At 43.3% G+C, this 19,248-nt stretch overlaps 1 protein-coding gene across 11 annotated transcripts in view; it reads left to right on the forward strand.

Moving 5' to 3' along the window:
- The window catches only part of dab1a (DAB adaptor protein 1a), a 306,640-nt gene that overhangs the window by 260,131 nt on the left and 27,261 nt on the right, over window positions 1-19,248 (forward strand). For 5 of the 11 annotated variants that reach the window (XM_033621350.2, XM_078168485.1, XM_033621346.2 and 2 more), the window contains 5 exons: window positions 9,056-9,187; window positions 16,406-16,525; window positions 16,990-17,028; window positions 17,487-17,549; window positions 18,975-19,028. In XM_033621350.2, coding sequence (XP_033477241.1) covers window positions 9,056-9,187; window positions 16,406-16,525; window positions 16,990-17,028; window positions 17,487-17,549; window positions 18,975-19,028 — 408 coding nt within the window. The remainder of the gene's footprint in view (window positions 1-9,055; window positions 9,188-16,405; window positions 16,526-16,989; window positions 17,029-17,486; window positions 17,550-18,974; window positions 19,029-19,248) is intronic. The other 6 variants (XM_033621356.2, XM_033621359.2, XM_078168486.1 and 3 more) reach the window with 3 other exon arrangements.

Here is a 19,248-nt window from a genome sequence, read left to right on the forward strand (position 1 = left end):
AGACCTTGTCCTCTGTCTCCGCACATTAATATTAACTATAGAGATATGCTGTCCTTACTATCAGTCCTTCAACCACTTCTAATGGCTAGGGAAGGAGGGAGAGGGGGAGACGGAGAGAGGGAGAATGACTCTGCTGAGGTTCAGGGATCTTGACAGTCTCGTTCCCCTCCTGTGCATCAGTCAGCTGGATGGGCGGATGGATGTATGGGTGAACGAATGGATGGATGGCCTCTCTCGTGGAGGAGGGAAGGTCGTGCAGGATGGAGGGAGGTGGTGCTTGAGATGGAGGAGAAGAAGAGAGGAGACATTAATCTAGCAGAGGGCAGACCAGCATGTCTCTCTTCCTCCCTCTCTCTCTCTCTCTCTCTCTCTCTCTCTTTCTCTCTGTCAGCTTCCCCCTCCGAAGACACATACACACATAGAGACACGTGTGCACTACCCTCTTCAACCCTTTTTGTCAGTCTCGTCAGGGCTGCTGCACCACGTCAGGTCAAGAACTCACAAGAGTGAAGGGCTGAGCTCACCGGCCTGCTGCTCCCTCGGAGAATGAAATCAGAAAGATCAAATTAGTCCAGTTCAGCCGGCAGAAAGGATCATGTTAAAAAAAAAAAAGTACACATGAGGGAAGGCTATGTAGAAAAGACCCTGGAGCACAGTATTCATATGGAGGCTACCCAGAGAGGCAGCTGTAGCAAGGCAAACAAGACAGAGGATGGTATTAACTGACAGATCCTTCCATGAATTCACTTTGGGTCCCGTGTTGACCAACAGAGACCACCCCACTTACTGTATTCAAGGAAAACTTCACTGACGAAATGATCTTTTGTATATCAGTTACTTACCTTGAATTGGAGAAGAAACCCCCTGTGTTCCCCACCATGGTCTACACACACATTAATCCCCATTCAACCCACCATTCACCCCCCAAGCTTGACCATCAAGTCATCTCCCCCTCCAGTTTTAACCCCCTGTCATTCCTCTCTCCACTCCTTCTGATTAAAGGTATGGCATGTAGCCATGTTTCAGGTGATAGGTCATGTTTGTAGTCGACCAATGAAGATGAGTTTACATATCACCTTGGGTTCGTCCTTCGCCTTCTCAAAATGATCCCACACTTTGGATTTCCTGCCCGACATGTTATTAACTAGCCTGTGGAATAACTGCAGGTACCAGCCCTGGAAATTTATTGGCTGTACACATGCCGTGTCTTTAACTGCCTGGAGGTCGGGCTCTGGGTGTTTGTAGCATGACTCCTGTCTGACTGCTGAGCATGGCCTCTTCCTGTGTCTGTCCTTTCAAAGTAAATTCCCACATGGTCCACTGATATAGGTTATGATTTATTTTGACAAGGTGCAGCTGCTAATAGAGTTTCACATTCGTTTGTGTTTTTGTTTTTTCTGCAACTAAGCGACCAATGAAATCTTGCCGACTAATGACCCTTCTGTTTGACTAATGTTGACCATTAGGGGGCAGCCCTGCAGAAATGGTTTTAATAGTAAGGTTTTAGCTAAAATACATGTGTTTGGGAAGTACTGAGCGTGCGACTGGATAAATGAGACTTGGATTATACTGCACAAATTGTGTGAAGTTTTTGGATTCTTCGTTCACTGTGGAGGCATGAAAGAAAAATGTTTCCCTCACCAATTCAAGGTAACACAGGGTGAGTAATTGATATGGGTAAAGTCTTACTTTAATTAGAAGGAGTGGACTGAGGAATGACAGGGGGTTGAGATTTGGAGTTGGTGTGATGACCTGAGGGTCAAGCTTGAGGGGATGAACTGTGGGTCGAATGGGAGTTAATATGTGTGTGGACCAGGAGGTGTCATGGCAGGGAACACAGGGGGTTGGACTCAGGGTGAGGACAAGATCTCAAGAAAGCAGAAGAGAAGACAAGGGAGCACAGACCGGTTTTGTTGGGCCAGATAAGCCCCTCATGTGTCTTCATTCTTTCAGCCAAATTCTCAGCCAGCTCTGTGTCAAACTATTAAGTTATCAAGCATTATTCATAAGTAAAGTTCTGCTTATGTGCATGTGTATTTGTGTCTGTGACTACTGACTGACTAACTACAGCAGTGCTACCTCTTGCAAAGAGCTAATAACACCTCAACTCTAATCCCAGTCCTGTCCAATTGGGTTGGAGACTGGACAGCTTCTGAAGGCCCTCTTATGACGGTCTCCCCTTCAAGAGGATGATGTGAAGAGCAGGGACAGAGTGAAACAGTATTCTACTGCCTCTCCTCCTCCCAGCATAACAGGGAATATCTTGGTTCAGTGGCCAGCAACTGCTGAAGGGCATGCTGTCCAAAGTCCCTCAGAGACACTGACACTGTGTGTATGTGTGTGTGTGTGTGTGTGTGTGTGTGTGTGAGAGAGAGCGAGAGAGAGAGAGAGAGAGAGAGAGAGAGATTGTGAGAGACGGACTAATAGTGCATAAACAGTGCTGGAGAGAAAAGAAGAGAGAGTACACAGTCCGTATTGACTTTTTTTGATACACCCACCTGTGTGTTTTTTGCAAACAATCCACTTCCCCAGAGAATGCATCTGTTTAAGCAACTTTGAGCGGCATCTGATAGTTGATGCTGCCAGACATGTCGGCTCCAGCAGTGGCCACCCTCCTGGGATTTAATCTCACTGTTCTGTCCAAACTTTATCAAGACTGATACAGCAACGACATTTGAATGTTTGCAACAAAAACAACAGCAAGTCACAATTTTACTGGCAAAAAATGTATGTCATGTTATCAAGAGACCTAAAGAGAATAATGACATCTCATGCCAATTACAACTGGGTACAACTGTCTTTTTGTAGCATACAGGGCTCCCACAGATCCTTAAACAGTCTTAAAAGGCATTGAATTCATTTATCTACAAATGAGGCCTTAATTACTACTAACATGTCTTAAATAAATCTTTCAATAGTCCTAAATGCTCAGACATGGGAAGAAGGATTTTATGAATCTTAATTTCTGACGTTGCATTTTTAAATTTCAAATTAATTGGTAACCAAATACCTCTTGCAATAACATCACTCAGATCAGGATAGCGGAACCGACAACACTCATATTTTGTTTGTCACCGGGATGCTCAGAGCAGACGATCCACTGTACCATGGATGATACGGGGAACTTCAGATTCAACGACCACCAGTTTAGTTTTTTAATCCACAAAACTCGTTTGGGGTATCAGAGGATAACAGCTCGCCTGATTTTTTCCATACACTTGAAGTGCATGGAACCCACATCCAAAAAATGTAATAAAACTCCACTAATGCATTTCAAAAACGTCAGAATGGCTCGTCTGTCGTAATTGCCCTGAAGCCACAGCATGCCAAATTGACTTGAAAAGACGTAATTTACTTCACTTTTATAGCATAATTTCTCACGATGGTCAGTTAGCCTGCAACTCGCGAGACTCGAGAACAAGAACAAGAAGTACAAGAACGTTCTCGAGTCTCGCGCGAGTTGCCACATTAACACAGCAAGCCTGCAGGATTGGATTACGATGGATGAGCCGTCACCAGAGGGAGATATTTTGTGACTGATACGATGAATCTGTAAAGACTAGGTGGTGATGGGAAGGTGGAGGGCAAGAAAGCAAGAATGAACTATGGCAGAGAAAGAACCACATTTAAAATGAGGAGCAGTAAGATGATAGGCTGATAGAGGTGTGCCGCTGTGCTATTGGTTGATTGTGAATCAGCTGAACACTTAATTGACCTACCCAGACACTGGCACCTAGAGATAGTGAGTGAGCATGAATGCAAGGAGTGAGTGGCAGCGTGAGGAAAAAAACTTACAGCCTTAGCATGAGAAGTATTGTCTTCCTGGCCGAACTTTCACTAGAGCTTCATTACAAGGCAGCACTGTACATATGAGGCTCACTGTATTGTATTCAAGAAGTTTCCTAGACAACATGATGGTAATTAAGGCTGTGGAATCTCACATGCAGAGTGAGAAACTCAAAATTGCCAAGAAAACCCGCCAACAAATGCCATGTATTTCTGAGTTCTGCTTTACTCTCGTCTCTGGCACACCTCTTCCTCTAGTTCTGCTACCAGCAGCAGGGTCAGGACTAACAGATTTCTGAATAACTTTTGGGTGCACGCCTACACAGAAAGCGGAGGTACTGTGGTGCCTAAACGCTGGGAGACAACAATAATCATACAACTCAAATGATGGAGTAGGAAAGTGTTCCCCGCAATGTTCCCAGACTATTTTAAATTATTATTATTATTATTATTTTTTAAATTGGCCTTAAAGTTTGCTCTGTATGGCATTGAAAAACAAAGTATTTCATAACTGTACTAACCCTGGTGTAGATAAGAGAAAAATCTGCAGCAAAAATTTGAGTTCCAGTTAATTAAGAAGGGCAAGGTTGTTCTATTCATTATGTCTTGGTGACCAAAGCCACACAGAATGTTGCTTGAGTGCTGCTTTGAAAGCAGAAAGATTACTAAAATTTATACTTCCATCAAATTGATTTGAAGATTTCATTTGTGTTATGTGTATGCATGCAATGTACCAAGAATTAAAATTAAATGCCCAAGGTTGTTATGGAAAATTCCAAAAGCCCAGTCTGAATTCTTATTTTTAACTGCAAGCCGTACATTTTCTGCCAACTTGAGAATGAAAGTGCAAAGTTCATTCCACATTCAGCTTCATCACTGACGTCACAGTGTTATCCATTAGAATGTGCGCAATAATATTTTCTCGACAAATCTTTGGCAGTAAAATAGATTTGTTTTCTGTCGAGTAGAGGCCAGGGTAAACTGCTGCCATGATGCAGTCTGCCAAGATCCCTGTGGAACATTTTCAACACTTTGTTAAATCTTTACATCAAAACAGTGGCTAGTATAGGCTGCACCTGACAAACTAGGTACTGACTGTAAGTATATGTAAATTGTCTCTGCTCTCTGAGATGTAGCTTCGACGAAGCAGTGCAGTTGAATCTTTGCAGTCGTCTCATTCGCTTCTCGCTTTGAATCAGAGTCCGTCTTTGTCACCTCACCACCCACCCAGAGATAATTCAATAACCCCTGCAAATGAGCTGTGTGTGTGTGTGTGTGTGTGTGTGTGTGTGTGTGTGAGCACATGCACTGCCTTAGATGTAATTTTCATGTCAATCAGAAGTGATAATAATAATCATTACTCTAATTATTAAATTTAGAAGACACAACTCATACAATGATTATCTATTTCTACTGGGGCTCTTAGTGTGTGTGTGTGTGTGTGTGTGTGTGTGTGTGTGTGTGTGAGAGAGCAGCAATGCCCCCGTGTTAAATTGGTGTCACTCTGCTCTGCCATGTCTTAGGTCTGGAATAGCTTCAAAGAGAGCAGATGTGTGTGTTTAGCCTCTGATGTATAGAGCTACAACCCCTAGCATGCACTCAAGGGCTACTGGGTCATTATGTTGACTGTGTGTCTTTGCTCCCAGCATGCAGCTGGCACACACAATAACAACAAAGCAGACATTTAGTGTGACTTAACAGAGGGCTATTGCATATTAAGTTGTGAATTGTGTTTGTTTGTGTGTGTGTGTTTGTGTGTGTGTATGTGTTTGTGTGTGTTGTGCGTGAGGGCACAGATGAAGTGATCAAGTCGACAGCTTGCCGAGCTGTGATTGTCACTGATCCCCCCTCTGTCCTCGGGAAAAAACAGTGCCATCTGCCACGGGCAATGCCAGCTTGGCACTCCCCACCCAGGCTAAACTAGAGAGGGCACGGGAGCTAGGAGCAGTTCAATACAGGATACAAGGTCTCCGTGTGAGAGGGTTTGTCTCTGCGTGTACACTTGGGGGAGTTTTCATCACACAGGTTTTTGAGGAGGCGTACAGCAATTTGGTGAATTCTCTGGTTGCATTTTGAATCTTTGTGTGGGAATGACGTCTCCAATGTTTTAGTATCAGTTTGTACACCTGAGAGTTGGCTCAGTCACTTAAGTTCTTGTGTCATTCATGAAATTTACCTGGTTTCAGATCTGTAAATTGATCCACTCCACTAAGTTTGAGAAGAAATAAAAAATGACCTGAGTGCCAAAACCAATGAGGAGTGAACACTTCGACTGCCGTAGACCAGATAGATGCTACTATCAAGGCTATTCTAATGCCCCATTTCCACCGAGCGGTACAGTTCAGTTCAGTTCAGTTCGGTACGCTTTTTCCGTTTCCACAGTGAAAAGTTGTGGATGGTACCAAAGGAGCCGTTCCTTAGCGTCCCCATGTTTGGTCCCCCCTCTGTTGGGGTACCTAGCACACAGATCTGGTACTAAAAGGTGGAGCTGTGAACACTGCAGTCTGATTGGTCAGTAGAGGACGGTCACTCTGCTCAGGGCTGAGTTGTGTCTGGTTTTGAAGCTCATGTAACCACTGTTCATACTGTGGAGAGTTTTATTAGTAAACTGTAACTATAAAATGAAAGGATGTTTTGCTGCCTCTCACAGCAGCTGGAGTCTGAGAAAAAATAACTTCATTCACTGGGCCGACTGCCGGTGACTTTTAAGGTGGAACGTTAACTTGTAATGTTACTCAATGCATGAGTTGATGACGTGAATCCATCAGCACACCTTAAATTTCACTGTGACAACTTTGACCATCACTTTAGTTTTTATATTGTCTCTCTTGGATGACATACATTTACACAAGAATATATATTAATTTCAACCGGATTATGTGAACTGCATATATCCCAATCCTCAGTTGGAGCGTCGTTCCTGTGGGCTACAGCAACACTAAACCCCTGAGCTTGCCTGAGAAGGACTAAATGCACAAAGCTGCTATTTTTAAATATCCCATGGAGAGAGACTCTCACTGCAGCCTGTTCTATTTTGTTCTGAAAATGTCGGCATGTGACCTTGTTCTGTGGACGATACACGGGGAGCATAAATACAGTGAGTGCTGGACAGAGCAGTGATTGACAACACCCGCCTACACTGTACTGTTTGTGGCGGAAACGCTAAGCAGACCTAGGGTCTAGGTACCATGTCTGAAGGGTTAGTTTTGGTTCCAAAGGTACCATACTGAAAATGTTTTGTGCAAACGGGGCTTAAATTGACACGTCTTATGAGTATTGTCCAACATTGGAGTTTGTTTTTACTTCACTCTGCTCCACTCTTAAAACCTCAGCAAAATGTTTGTGCTGGCATGGCTACGCATCAGCGTGGACTTAACATGACATTAGATTCAGGTGCATACATTAGTCTCTAGTGATAGGTTAAGGGGAAAATCAATCTCCCTCCCCCAGGGAAATTGGTAAGAGTTAAAGTAATGTCAGACTGAAGACATGAACAGAGTGAACGAGCTGACAGTTCTGTTTGATATCAGGCAATCATGAAATGTTATTTGCAAAGCAGTCTCTTTGTTACGTCCTGGACTGATAAATGAGGCCAACGCCATAAACTGCTGTTCCTTGTACTGCCACTTGAGGCTTGCACCTAAAGTGAGTCGATCCTCATAGAGCCAACCTTAAAAATGCCCGACTTTACATAAATAAACAGCCTGCTAACCAAAAAGGGTTTGGTGTCTATAGGTAATTTCTAGGGATGCACTGAATATTCGGTAACCGAATATATTCGGCCGAATATTGCAAAAAAACGCACATTCAGTATTCGGTGGAATAAGTGAAAAGCAAGGCCGAATAATAGCGGCGTGTTTTGATAACGCAATCAAACAGCGTGCGGTGACGGATGGAGTAAAATGTCGGTAGTGTGGCGATATTTTACTCCATCCGTCACCGCACTCACATTTGCGACTAAAAATAGTTTTGTGCGGGCAAAATAAATCATTCAGCACGCTGTGTGAGTACAGATTTCAACCAGCAGCAGAAACTAAAGGCGAATCCCGCTGGATGTGGGTTGAACGGGGGTCACAGACACAGACAGGAATGTATTCCTGTCAAATACGGCGGCCATAGTGCTTCGCAGTGCAAGATAAGGCTTACCGGCGACGGAGAAGTCCGGCTCCAATAATGTCCTCTTCTTGGTGTCATGACTGCCCAAAAGTACCTGAACAGCCGAGCCGTGGCAGCACACAGGTATATGACGTGTCAGAGAAGAAACGAGCCGTTCACATTTCTCTCTTTGTGTCAGTAACGGTCTACAAACCTCACCGCACTTTAGGGACTGTTCTTTACTTATGAAGGGACTGTTCTTTACTTATGAAGGGACTGTTCTTTACTTGTCAGGGGAGGAGGGTGGCTGGTTGATTTTTATTTTATTTATTTATTTTATTTTGATCCCCCCTATGTTCATCACTTATTGATGCTGTTTTTGAAGTATGAATAAGTCAATAAGTAATTTATTCCATTGAAATATCATTGATGTATTATAGAAAAGTGATTTATCTTTTTATAAATGACAAAAGGCACATCTGCCTCATTTTCGCTGTGGTGTGATACTACTCAGAACCGTGATACTTTCACTGGTATTGTACCGTGGGTCCCAATTTTGGTACCGTGACAACACTAATCTGGAGGGGGTTCATCTGCAAAAACTAATGAAAAACTAAACAACGGTATTCGGTATTCGGTATTCAGTATTCGGTACTCGGTACTCGGCCAAGCGTTTAATTTTATTTGGCTTCGGCTTCGGCTACAAATTTTCATTTCGGTGCATCCCTAGTAATTTCCCCCTTTATGACAACTGTAAAGGGATGAATTTTTGAATAAGTGATTCTTTAAAGGTTTGTTATGCTGTCGATTAATGGCCGCTTTAATTGCCAGGCTGTCTGTGAGGCATCACCACAGTCTATAAGTCAGATCCGCCCCTCGCTCCTCCAATATGGTCACTTTTGGCTCCCATAATCAATGATGGTGACAACCTAAATGCCGAACTCAAGGCTTCAAAATGGGAGTGAAGAAACTGATAGGTGACTTCACGGTGGTTACTTCCATTATTGTTATACAGTCTATGGAATAAAGTCAACATATGTAGCAGACGGTTCCTTGTTAAAAGCACAAAGTCGTAAATTCTAAAATAAAAATAATAAAAAAATACAACTGTAATCTTTTGTTTGTTGGCTGTCTGCATCATTTATTAAACATCCTGTGTCTCGTGTTCCTTCAGGTCCTCCAACACCACCATGCGGTCCACGAGATCTCCTACATTGCCAAGGACATCACGGACCACCGAGCCTTTGGCTACGTCTGCGGGAAGGAAGGGAACCACCGCTTCGTGGCGATCAAGACCGCACAGTCGGTCAGTGTCAGTGTGCAGGCAACTGTGTGTGCATTTCAGTGTTTCACAAGCGTGTGTACATGTTTTCCCCACGCACCCGCTGTGTGTAGGTTAATGTATGATTCAGTCTTTTCTCAATAACACGAACCTCTTGACATTTAGATAAGGACCCTTGAACACCAGCTCATGTTCCTTTGTGCCATTCATCAAACAAACTGTTTACCCTGTAGAGCTCTAGGTTTTTTGTGTGTGTGTGTGGAAGGTTTCACATTCAGCTCTGCAGCCACATACTCTGTATGATATTGAGTACCTCTCTTGGACCTGTTATGATTGTTGTTGCTGTTGTTGTGTCTATGTGCCTGGCTTGTTTAGTCTGGATCCAGCTGGCTCGCTCTGTAGCCATATTGATTTCCCATAGTGAGTCGATGAGGGTTTGAGTGTGTGTCACCGGCTCTAATGGCATATCCATCCTCCCAGGGCCATGAACCGTGGCTCTTTGACTTAGACAGATACACACAGCCTCACACACACACACACACACACACACACACACACACACACCAGGCTGTACTCTACAATTACACCAACATGACTTGCACTCAAAAAATGTTGCTAACAAATGCTACTCTCCGGAGCATAGTAGCATGAGGCTAAGCTCTCATCAGTCACCTAAGCTGTCATTTACCTGACGTGTGCCTGAGGAAAGGTCACAATTATATTTTACTCACATTTTCAGGATTTGAACCCACCATCACTCGCACTCAGACCATGACGATGAGAGGGGTGGAGGCGCGGAGCTTATGGCAGAGGCTGAGACTGTAATTGGAAAGTAACCACTTTGATGTGAATTAACAAAGCGTCTCTGTCGTCATGAAGACTAAGACTTAAGGTTGTTCCGAAAAAGGCCAATTTAGGGGTACATTCGAAAGTAATTGGCTTACCACTCAACTCGAAGTCTCAGCACAAGACGGACGTGTTTTATTTAGCAAGTTTTAGTGGATATGGAAGGACACTAATTGTGTTAGAAAGGCTTTCGTCGACAGACTCTAACTTCATTACAGTCTTTGTTATAAGGTTTTTTAGAAAAGTTACAATTGTAATTAATATGAAAAGATCTATTTGTTACGAAATCAGCTTTGTATCCAATTTATTGAAAGGCTACAGAGAGTTTAAAGACCTCTTAGTGTCGGTCTAGACATTTAGACTGGGTGTTTTTTAAGAAGTTATTATATCTAAAGTTATTAAATCTTTTATTTTAGTCTTTTTGAAAAAAACTGAAATAAAAGTACCCCCATGAGAGCAAGTCATAACACCAACCACAGATGAAAAATAATGTAGTAGTAAAGTGGTTCAGCCATGACTGGCGAGTGTCGCTTTCTGCTGTTTCAGAACAAGCTTTAATTTACTACTAATGGAAATATATTTAACACTTACCAAACAAAAACCACCCAGTTTGTAATGTGCAAGGTGCATTGACTCGTACATTGACGTGCAGTGCTCCACCTGCTCTGCCACCTGCACATATGACCAGTTAGTTCTGTGGCCTGACTCAAATCTGCAAATCCTGTAATAAGCCATGTGCTGTTCAAATAATTTGGTTAGGCAGCATACTTAAAGTCGGTGGGTTCAGTTGTGGATTGGCGGTTTGGCGTGGCATCTGCAGTGCTGTAGGTGCTTTGCCGGACCATCGTGGTAAAGAAGGAGCTGAGCCAGAAGACAAAGCTTTCGATTTACTGGTCCATCTACGTCCCAACCCTCACCTATGGTCATGAACTCTGGGTAGTGACTGAAAGACTCTGTAGGGTGTCTGGGCTCAGCCTTAAAGATAGGGGGAGGAGCTCGGACATTCAGAGTGAGTTCGGCGTAGAGCCGTTGCTTCTTTGCGTTGAAAGAGGTCAGTTGAGGTGGTTCGGGCATCTGATCAGGATCCACCTGGGCGCCTCCCATGAGAGGTGTTTCAGGTGCGTCCAACTGAAGGACGCTGACAACGCCTTGGGGTCCCCCAGGAGGAGCTGGAAAGTGTTGCTGGGGAGAGGGATGTCTGGAATACTTTGATCAGCCTGCTGCCCCCACGACCCGGCTTCAGATAAGCAATTGAAAATGGATGGATGGATAGAGCACACTTAAAATTATTTTTATATTTTTGGACATTTCATACATATACAACTACGATATCATATTTCAAAACGATTCAGGAAATGCAATTCAGATGAATACATTTTATGCCTCCACATTGGCCGGAGCCTCCACAGCAGTGGCCGGAGGCATTTTGTTTTGAGCTGTCAGTACATCCCATTCTTTTAAAAGTGATATCTCAATAATGTCATGAGGGAATTTCTGTAAATGTGGCACCCACGTCCACTTTGACTTAACGATGAACTGAATAGAGTTTGGTGGTCAGAGGTCAAGGCCTCCCATTCTCATGAACACGATAGCTCAAGAAGACCTTAAAGTAATTTCCTCAAATTTGGCACAAACGTCCGCTTGGACTCAACAATGAACTGAATAGAATTTGTTGGTCAAAGGTCACTGTCACCTCACAAAACTTTTACAACTTATTAGCATTCATTAATATGTTTCTCATAAGGTGGCTACTGTGCAGGACATTATTTATGATTATTTGGTACTTTGATTTGCAGAGCTGGCAGTGAAAGCAAACAAGAACTACTAAATTCTCATGTTATTGCAAGACTTTTACTTTTTTGGATTTAGCATCCATAGCTAACCAGCCAGGGAGACTCAAGACTATAGCCACTGCTATCAAAGTTCGGCACTATTTCAAGGAAAAGGTGCCAGACAGTAGATGTATTATGCACATTTTAGTTGTAGACATGTTAAAACATTTATTTTATTCAGTATATAGGCTTCACATTTTATAATCTGAGAATGTAGGGATTTCTTTAGGCCTACAGCACTGATAAATGAAGGTTAAAACGTTGGCTTTTTGGTCAAAGCCACAGCGAGCCACTGGAGAGGGGCTAAAGAGCCACTTGTCGATCTCGATTATCGATCTCCTGTGCTGTCGGGTTTAGGATGTGTGAAGCATCCACATTTCAGAATATGTAGTTTCTTTGCAGCACCATCCACATTTGAGGGATTGTCAGCTGTCATGGCTACAGAATGAGTCTGGACAGACATGGGTGTAACCTGTAACTGTAACTTGACTGCTTCGTGAAGGCATACAACTGCGAGGCGGAAGTTCTAGTTGCCCTTATTAATAACATTGAGCAACACATCTCTGCAGTTGTCTATAAGTAACAGCTAATTGAGGCGGCTTTCATATTCCAGCTGGCGCATAAGACAGAGCCAACACACAAACTCAGCAGTCAGAGGATTAAAGTGTTAAAACATTAAATCAAATTCTAACGATTATTATTTTATTTGAGTGTATTCATCATCCACTGCCTACAATCCAACCCACATGTACTTTGTTTCATCCAGAACCAAACCCAGAAATAAAATCAACACAAAATACCACTTGCGAATTACATTTTTTGCAGGTCACACACTGGGTCCACGACATGAGGCAGGACAGTTTTTAGTTCAGTGTTTCCCGCTTACTTTAGTGGCAAAACATTTTTGAATCTATCCAAAATGTCAGTGGTGTCAATCAAAGGTGTCTGAGCCCGGAGTCACCGAGCGAATGCTTCTGTATGAGTTTGACACCAGGGTTCAATGGTTACAGATAAATAACTCCCATCTTCAGAGGAGTCAGAGAAGACGTACAGTTCAAGTTTGAAAGTTTCAAATGGGAAATGAATTCTTGATAAATTCACTGGCAGAATATCCTGGAGTCTGTCTATAACCAACACCAGAATTTAATTTGGGTAAAGGGTGAATCTATTGCATTAATATTCAGGCGGATTTGAACCAAAAATTCTGATCAGAGCAGATTTTAATAAAACAGCGTATCTGCCGTAAAATCTTTATCACTACTTTTTGTTGGAATCATTTGTCACTGTTGCTGTAGGCTATGAATTAGTCATCTGATTCAAGAGAGCTGAGCTGAGGTTATCTCATCTCTTTGGTCCATTATGGCCACTTCTCCTAGATCATCCTTGAAGCTTTCTGCATTTACGATTCCAGAATTCACTGCTCGTCTCAGCTCCCCGTGTCTTCTCTCTTACCTACAAGTTTTGATACAGAAGGAGCGAAAAGGAGAAAGAGACAGATGGGAAGAAAAGATGGAGATTAGAGAATGTATTGTCAAATGCAAAGAGGATCTGAATCTGACAGAGTGACAATATGTTTCACTGTTGGCTCAGCAGGAGCCACCGTTTACCCTTGTGTGTCTGTCAGGAGCAATATGCGGCTGGGAACATCTTGCAGAAAGGCGACACTAAAATAGAACTACTTTATGCAAGGCAGCATTCAGTCTGTTAACTCTGGGTGCACTTGGCATAGCCCCAGTCAATAATTGATTTGGTCTGAAACACCGTTGTATTATAAGACACTTCGCTGTAGTTTTAAGTTGTGAGTCACCTAACTTGTTTATCGTCTGTACTTTTGCTCCCCTGACAAGAAAGGTTGTACAAGGTAAGACAAGCGCAGAGTATCTGCTCTTGTCAGTGTCTGAACCAGGCCTAGAGAAGGAGCAGAGTATCTAGTGATTGCTCCTTAATCTGGTTTATAGATCCCAATCACAGGCAGGATGATATATTTAGAAATTCATAGCCTGGAACCTCCATTTTCTGAGTTTAGTTACTTTCAGCACTTACAAGGATTGGCGAGTATTTAACTAATCACAGGGGGAAACAATCAGTCACAGAGACATTGTTACTTTTAATGAAAGATTTTAGACAAACTAATTGCCGAATTGGCAAAAGTGGCAAATTCAGTTTGCTGCCATTTTGTTTTTCGGCATGCTGCCTAATGGAATCATCCATAATCAGCTGTCAGCAACCCAACCCAGTATGTCTGACTCAGTCCCAAAGAGGCACTGAATTAGAAAAATGCAAGGGTCTTTCTCAGTTGGGGCATGCTGCCACAGGTGGGAAGATGAAATATAATCCAGGAGTCATAGTATTAAAGTGATTAATAGTTTGAATCAGACATCAAAACAAAAGATTTTGTAATTCTGGAAAATCATAATCTTGGTGATAATGCATACCAACGCAGCCGGGTGTGGGATAAGGTGAGCCAGGTGAAACTTTTCTGCCACAGCCCTCTGCATTGGGGACACTGCTGTGCTGATGAGAAAGACCATAATGTTTTTGTTACAGTGCTATTGTTGATCTGACCATGGTCTCAATCTCCTGTCATGAGGTAGGGCAGGTTCAGTAAACATTAATCGCTACATATCTAGAATAAGCAGCCATGATTTATTTAATTTAGGTCCCATTGAGATTGAAAATCTCTTTAACGAGAGACCTGGCCGAGGTTGGAGCCAAGAAAAACACATTTAAAATGCAACAAATACAACATATAATACAAAAAATCAACAATGAAACAACAACTATTCAAACAAAGTGGCGTCGCAAGAAAAACAAGCACATGTCTCTGTCACCACATTCTTTATGATGCCCTTAAATTCATCAGTGGATATAAGTGTTTCTAATTTTAGGTCTTTTTAAAGATTGTTCCATGTCCAAGGTGCATAGTCGGAAGATGCTGTTTTCAGTTTCACTTTTTTTTTTTTTTAGCAATTACACTTTTTGTTGCTTTTTCAGCATTAGAACAAACAGTACGTTGCAGATGTACAAACAACATTTGAAATTAAAAGACGAAATAATAAGGAAAATAGAAAAGAGCGTGCACATTCTTCTTGGCAGTGTGTAACACAGGCTGTCATGCAACATTTATACCACATCATACTGTGTCTTATGTTCATCCACTTAGCATAGACACAAGGATGGGACCCAGAAATATCAACTGACACGTTATTTATCTTTACCGATCATCTCCAGATAGGAACCCCAAATATTTCTGAAAACCTTTACACTATTATTAACTTTGTGGATAAGCTACTCAAAAGCAGCTATCCTCAGCAGCTCATCACTCCGTTCTTTGAGGCTGAATTTCCCCCCTCCTCCATTGCGTCCTCATTACGTCTATGATAGACGTACGCGTTGGCATGGTAACGCTAGACACACGGAAGAGGAGAGCGAGTGTAGCGTAACAACCAAGACAGTCAACCCCGGAGTTTTAAAACTCAACCGGAGTCAGTGATGACTGATGAGTTTTAGAATAAGGTTACAGTGCTAACGTTAGATAGTAGCGTTAACGTTACTAGTAAGTGGAAACGCACAAGGAGGATAACATTAATGTTTCAGAGGCTACGCTACAGTAGGCTAACGTTAGCCATTAGCAACTGGATGCTGTGTTGTCATATATAACGTTATATGTTATATTAGAAGCAAACTAAACATAACGTTACCTGTCCCGCACATGTCCTGCATATAACGTAAAAGCTAACGTTAGATAGTTCTGGTGACTACAGGGCTACAGGCTAACTGTTAGCAACTGGATGCTGTGTTGTCATATATAACATTATAGCTACATTATAGTTACATTAGAGGCAAATTGAAAATACCTGTTACGCGAGCGGTTACGTCAGTCGGAGACAGACAGGACACTCGAGTTTTCTTAGAACCATATGAGAATGGTACAATTATGAGTTTTTATCTCTGGTGGAATTCACTTACATTTTAGTGAGCCATCAGCTTATTAATAGCATTTTAACCTAAACAAAGAGAAGCGTAACATTTCCAGAAAGGTAGGCTAAGTGTTGCTTTAACTTCCAGTGTCTCAGCACTGTCCTGTTCCCTGTAGTGAGGCTAGTTTCACCCGGGAGCACACTTTGAGGACAGGTTAGTCTCCGTTGGTAAGATGCCCACTGTACAAAATGCGGGATCCCCACTGAAGTCTGTTTCCAGTATATTGTTAATACATTTGACAATAGCTGACCAAAAGTCATGCACCATTTCACATTCATACAGCATGTGGACCAACGTGCCCCTTTATTTGCTACATCTCCAACAGCTATCACCCTTCCCAAGCCCCAGCCTTGACACTTTTGATGGAGTCCAAGCTCACACTTTCCACACCAATGGCGATTCAGCTCTGTTACTACCTCTGCTGCTGGATTAAAGGCTGAAAATCTCTGTCCCCTCATTCTGTGTTCGTACCTGTCAGACAGAACAGCGAGGCCGAATAACAACGTAACATTCCCGCCTTGACCAGGCAGTGTGAAAGGCCTTGTGTGTTAATGGGGGGTGTAATGTGTCCTTGTGTTCTTAGGCTGAGCCTGTGATCCTGGACCTGCGGGACTTGTTCCAGCTCATCTATGAGATAAAGCAGAGAGAGGAGATGGAGAAGAAGGCCCAGAAAGACAAGCAGTGTGAGCAGGCGGTCTACCAGGTACGCTTCCCATCTCTCTGTTACCTGTTTTCTCCCTTTTTAACCTTCCCTTAATCATGTGCCATAAGTTTGATGAGCTTCATCTGAGAGACTCTTGACAAACAAGTCAAATAAGACTTGAAAAAGAAAAACATCAAAGCAAGCGAACGACTTAGGGAGGTTTCATCAGTGTCACCATCTGCCCATTTTGCTTATTTCACCTTTCTCTGTTCCGTCTTCTCTGCATCTCCTGTTTAATTTTTCTTTATCTTTCTCTGTGTGTGTTTCTCTCTCTGATGATTGCCAAATGATTATCTGAATGCCGGGAAGCTGCTGTGTCTCGCTGTGCTTGCTGCCTACTCTTTCTACTCCACCGGCTTAACTCTCCGCCTCTTCCCTCTCTTCTGCCTTCTCCCCTCTGCTCCTCTCTCTGTCTCCTCCCCGTGTGATCTCTCCCTCTATTTCCTGCCGCCGCTCATCCGCAGACAATACTGGAGGAGGATCTGGAGGACCCGGTCTACCAGGTAACTTCCTGACCAATCGCATCGCTGCTGTCAACCTGCCGCATTCCAGTCAGCTTGCTCCTCTGTGTGTGCACTGTGGGGAGACAGCCCCTGTTTGGTTACAGTGTGGCAGTGTGGTACATATCGGAGGGTTAGATGTCCGCGGATGTGTGTATGGAAGCAAGGAGACGTCCAAATATGAGGGTCCTGTGTGTCTGCATGTCTGCCAGTTGGGCTGCATGATTATCTAAAAGATGTATAACTTTTCTCAGCTGCTTTTGGAGTTTTCGCTGCTTAAATTCTCCCCCATGTGTCACCGGGATCTATTCTGCAGCTGCTTTTTAACGAGAGCCTATTGACAATGCTGTTTGACTAATCACCTCTGCAATTTCACCACTTTTCTCTCTCAATCTCTTTATCTTCCAATGTCTCTCCTGCTTCCTTGTTTCCCTCTCCTCCCTCCGCTGCTGACGTTGTAGTACATTGTGTTTGAGGCGGGACACGAGCCCATCCGTGACCAATCAGAAGAGAGCATTTATCAGGTACTCACGAGCTCGTCTTGTGTCGCTTGTGTCTCAGTTATATTCTGGTCATCTTGTGGTCAGCTGTGGTTAAAGTCCCAACAACAAGAAGCTCTTAAACGGAAGAGATTTAATCTTCCGTTTGCTTGCCAATAGCTACATAACTCTTTAATGGGATGGATACATTGTGGCCTGCTCATAAAATTAACGGCTGTGTTTTTCCACTCGTAAAAATTGTACAAAGAGTAAATAAAAGACGGTAAGAATCAGAGGCGAACAACCAGCCAGCACTCTCCAGAGGGGCCTGACAGCTAAAGCTAGCTACCCTAGGGAGAGCAGCCTTTCTCTGGGTGTACTCCTCAGAGGCGTGGGTAGACCTCGGAGGGATGAAGAAGGGGGGGAGGGTATGGTGCATGTGGAGGGGATGTGGAGGTTATTCCTGGCCTGTGTGGAAGGCGGACCCCTCCTCTTTTTTTTTTTCCTCTCCTCCCCTCCCTCTTTTCTCGAGGAGATGAAAGAAAGCGGGGGAAAGAAAGATTAATCACCAGCCTCTCGTTTGATCTTTAAATAAAATGGATTGAAAATAGACGGAGTGCTGGCGCGTGCACAAACATACACAAACAGAAAAATGCACACACACACACATTGATACAAACAAACCCCCACACACACATCGGGCATAAGAAACGTGAGCCTCAGCCAGCCTCCAGCCACAGAGGAACTAATGTATGAATAAAGATGGCAGCTTCTGGAAATAAACATGTGGAAGAAGTAACAAGGCATTGAGAGGAGGAGAAAGACGGGCTGTGCTAGATAGATATCCACATTCTTCATCAGCGCTGTGTTTTCATTTACCGCACAGTCTGATTAGGGCACAGCGAGGGAAGAATAAAACTTTACTTTAAACATTGTGTTGCTGCAGGTGAAACAAAAGCACAGGAATCCAAGGATTCACACATATCAGCAGTTTGCTATCAGTGCTCATTGTGTCTTCTCATTGCACACACTGTCAAATCTATCTTCCTGTGTGACATGGAGATATTACATGTCTCCATGTGTGTGACACTCTGAGTTATTACATGTCTGTGAGTGTGATAAGCAGCCTTATCCATTCTTTATTAGGGAGAAAGCCAGAGAGAGAGGGAGACCATCACCGGAGGCCCCTAGTCTTCTGATTAGCCTAGTAGAGGAGTTCTCACTCCACAGATTTTAATTCTGATTATCCATGCACACACACACACACACACGCACACACACACACACACACACACATGGTCTCACACTCTACTACTGATTGATTTGGATCCTGAGGAGCCAGGTTTCAGGGTTTTGTCTTGGCATCCAGTGCTGTACCAGTGATGTGTAAAGACTGTTTTGATTGTGTGAATAAACCAGAGGTAACAGGCTCTCTTGGCTGTTCTCTGACCCTGTTGGACAATTGTGTAGGTTCCCACCAGTCAGCAGAAGGAAGGGGTCTATGACGTCCCAAAGCGACACCCAGTGAGTGACCGTGTGTTTGCCCGTGTCCCACCGCCCGCCTCAGCCTGCCTCCCCCTCTCAGACAAACCTCTCAGCTGTCCCACTCTGACTCGAGCGTAAAGCCCTTCCCTTTCGGCGCCCTCTCCTTTTTTTAGAGCCTTGTGAAGCTCTAATTTCGCAGCGATTCTACTTCCTGTCAACATCGCTCCTGCACAGTCATCCAGTGTCTCTTTAATTTTTC

The sequence above is a fragment of the Epinephelus lanceolatus genome, chromosome 6 (genome assembly GCF_041903045.1).
Source record: "Epinephelus lanceolatus isolate andai-2023 chromosome 6, ASM4190304v1, whole genome shotgun sequence".
Taxonomy (NCBI): domain Eukaryota; kingdom Metazoa; phylum Chordata; class Actinopteri; order Perciformes; family Serranidae; genus Epinephelus; species Epinephelus lanceolatus.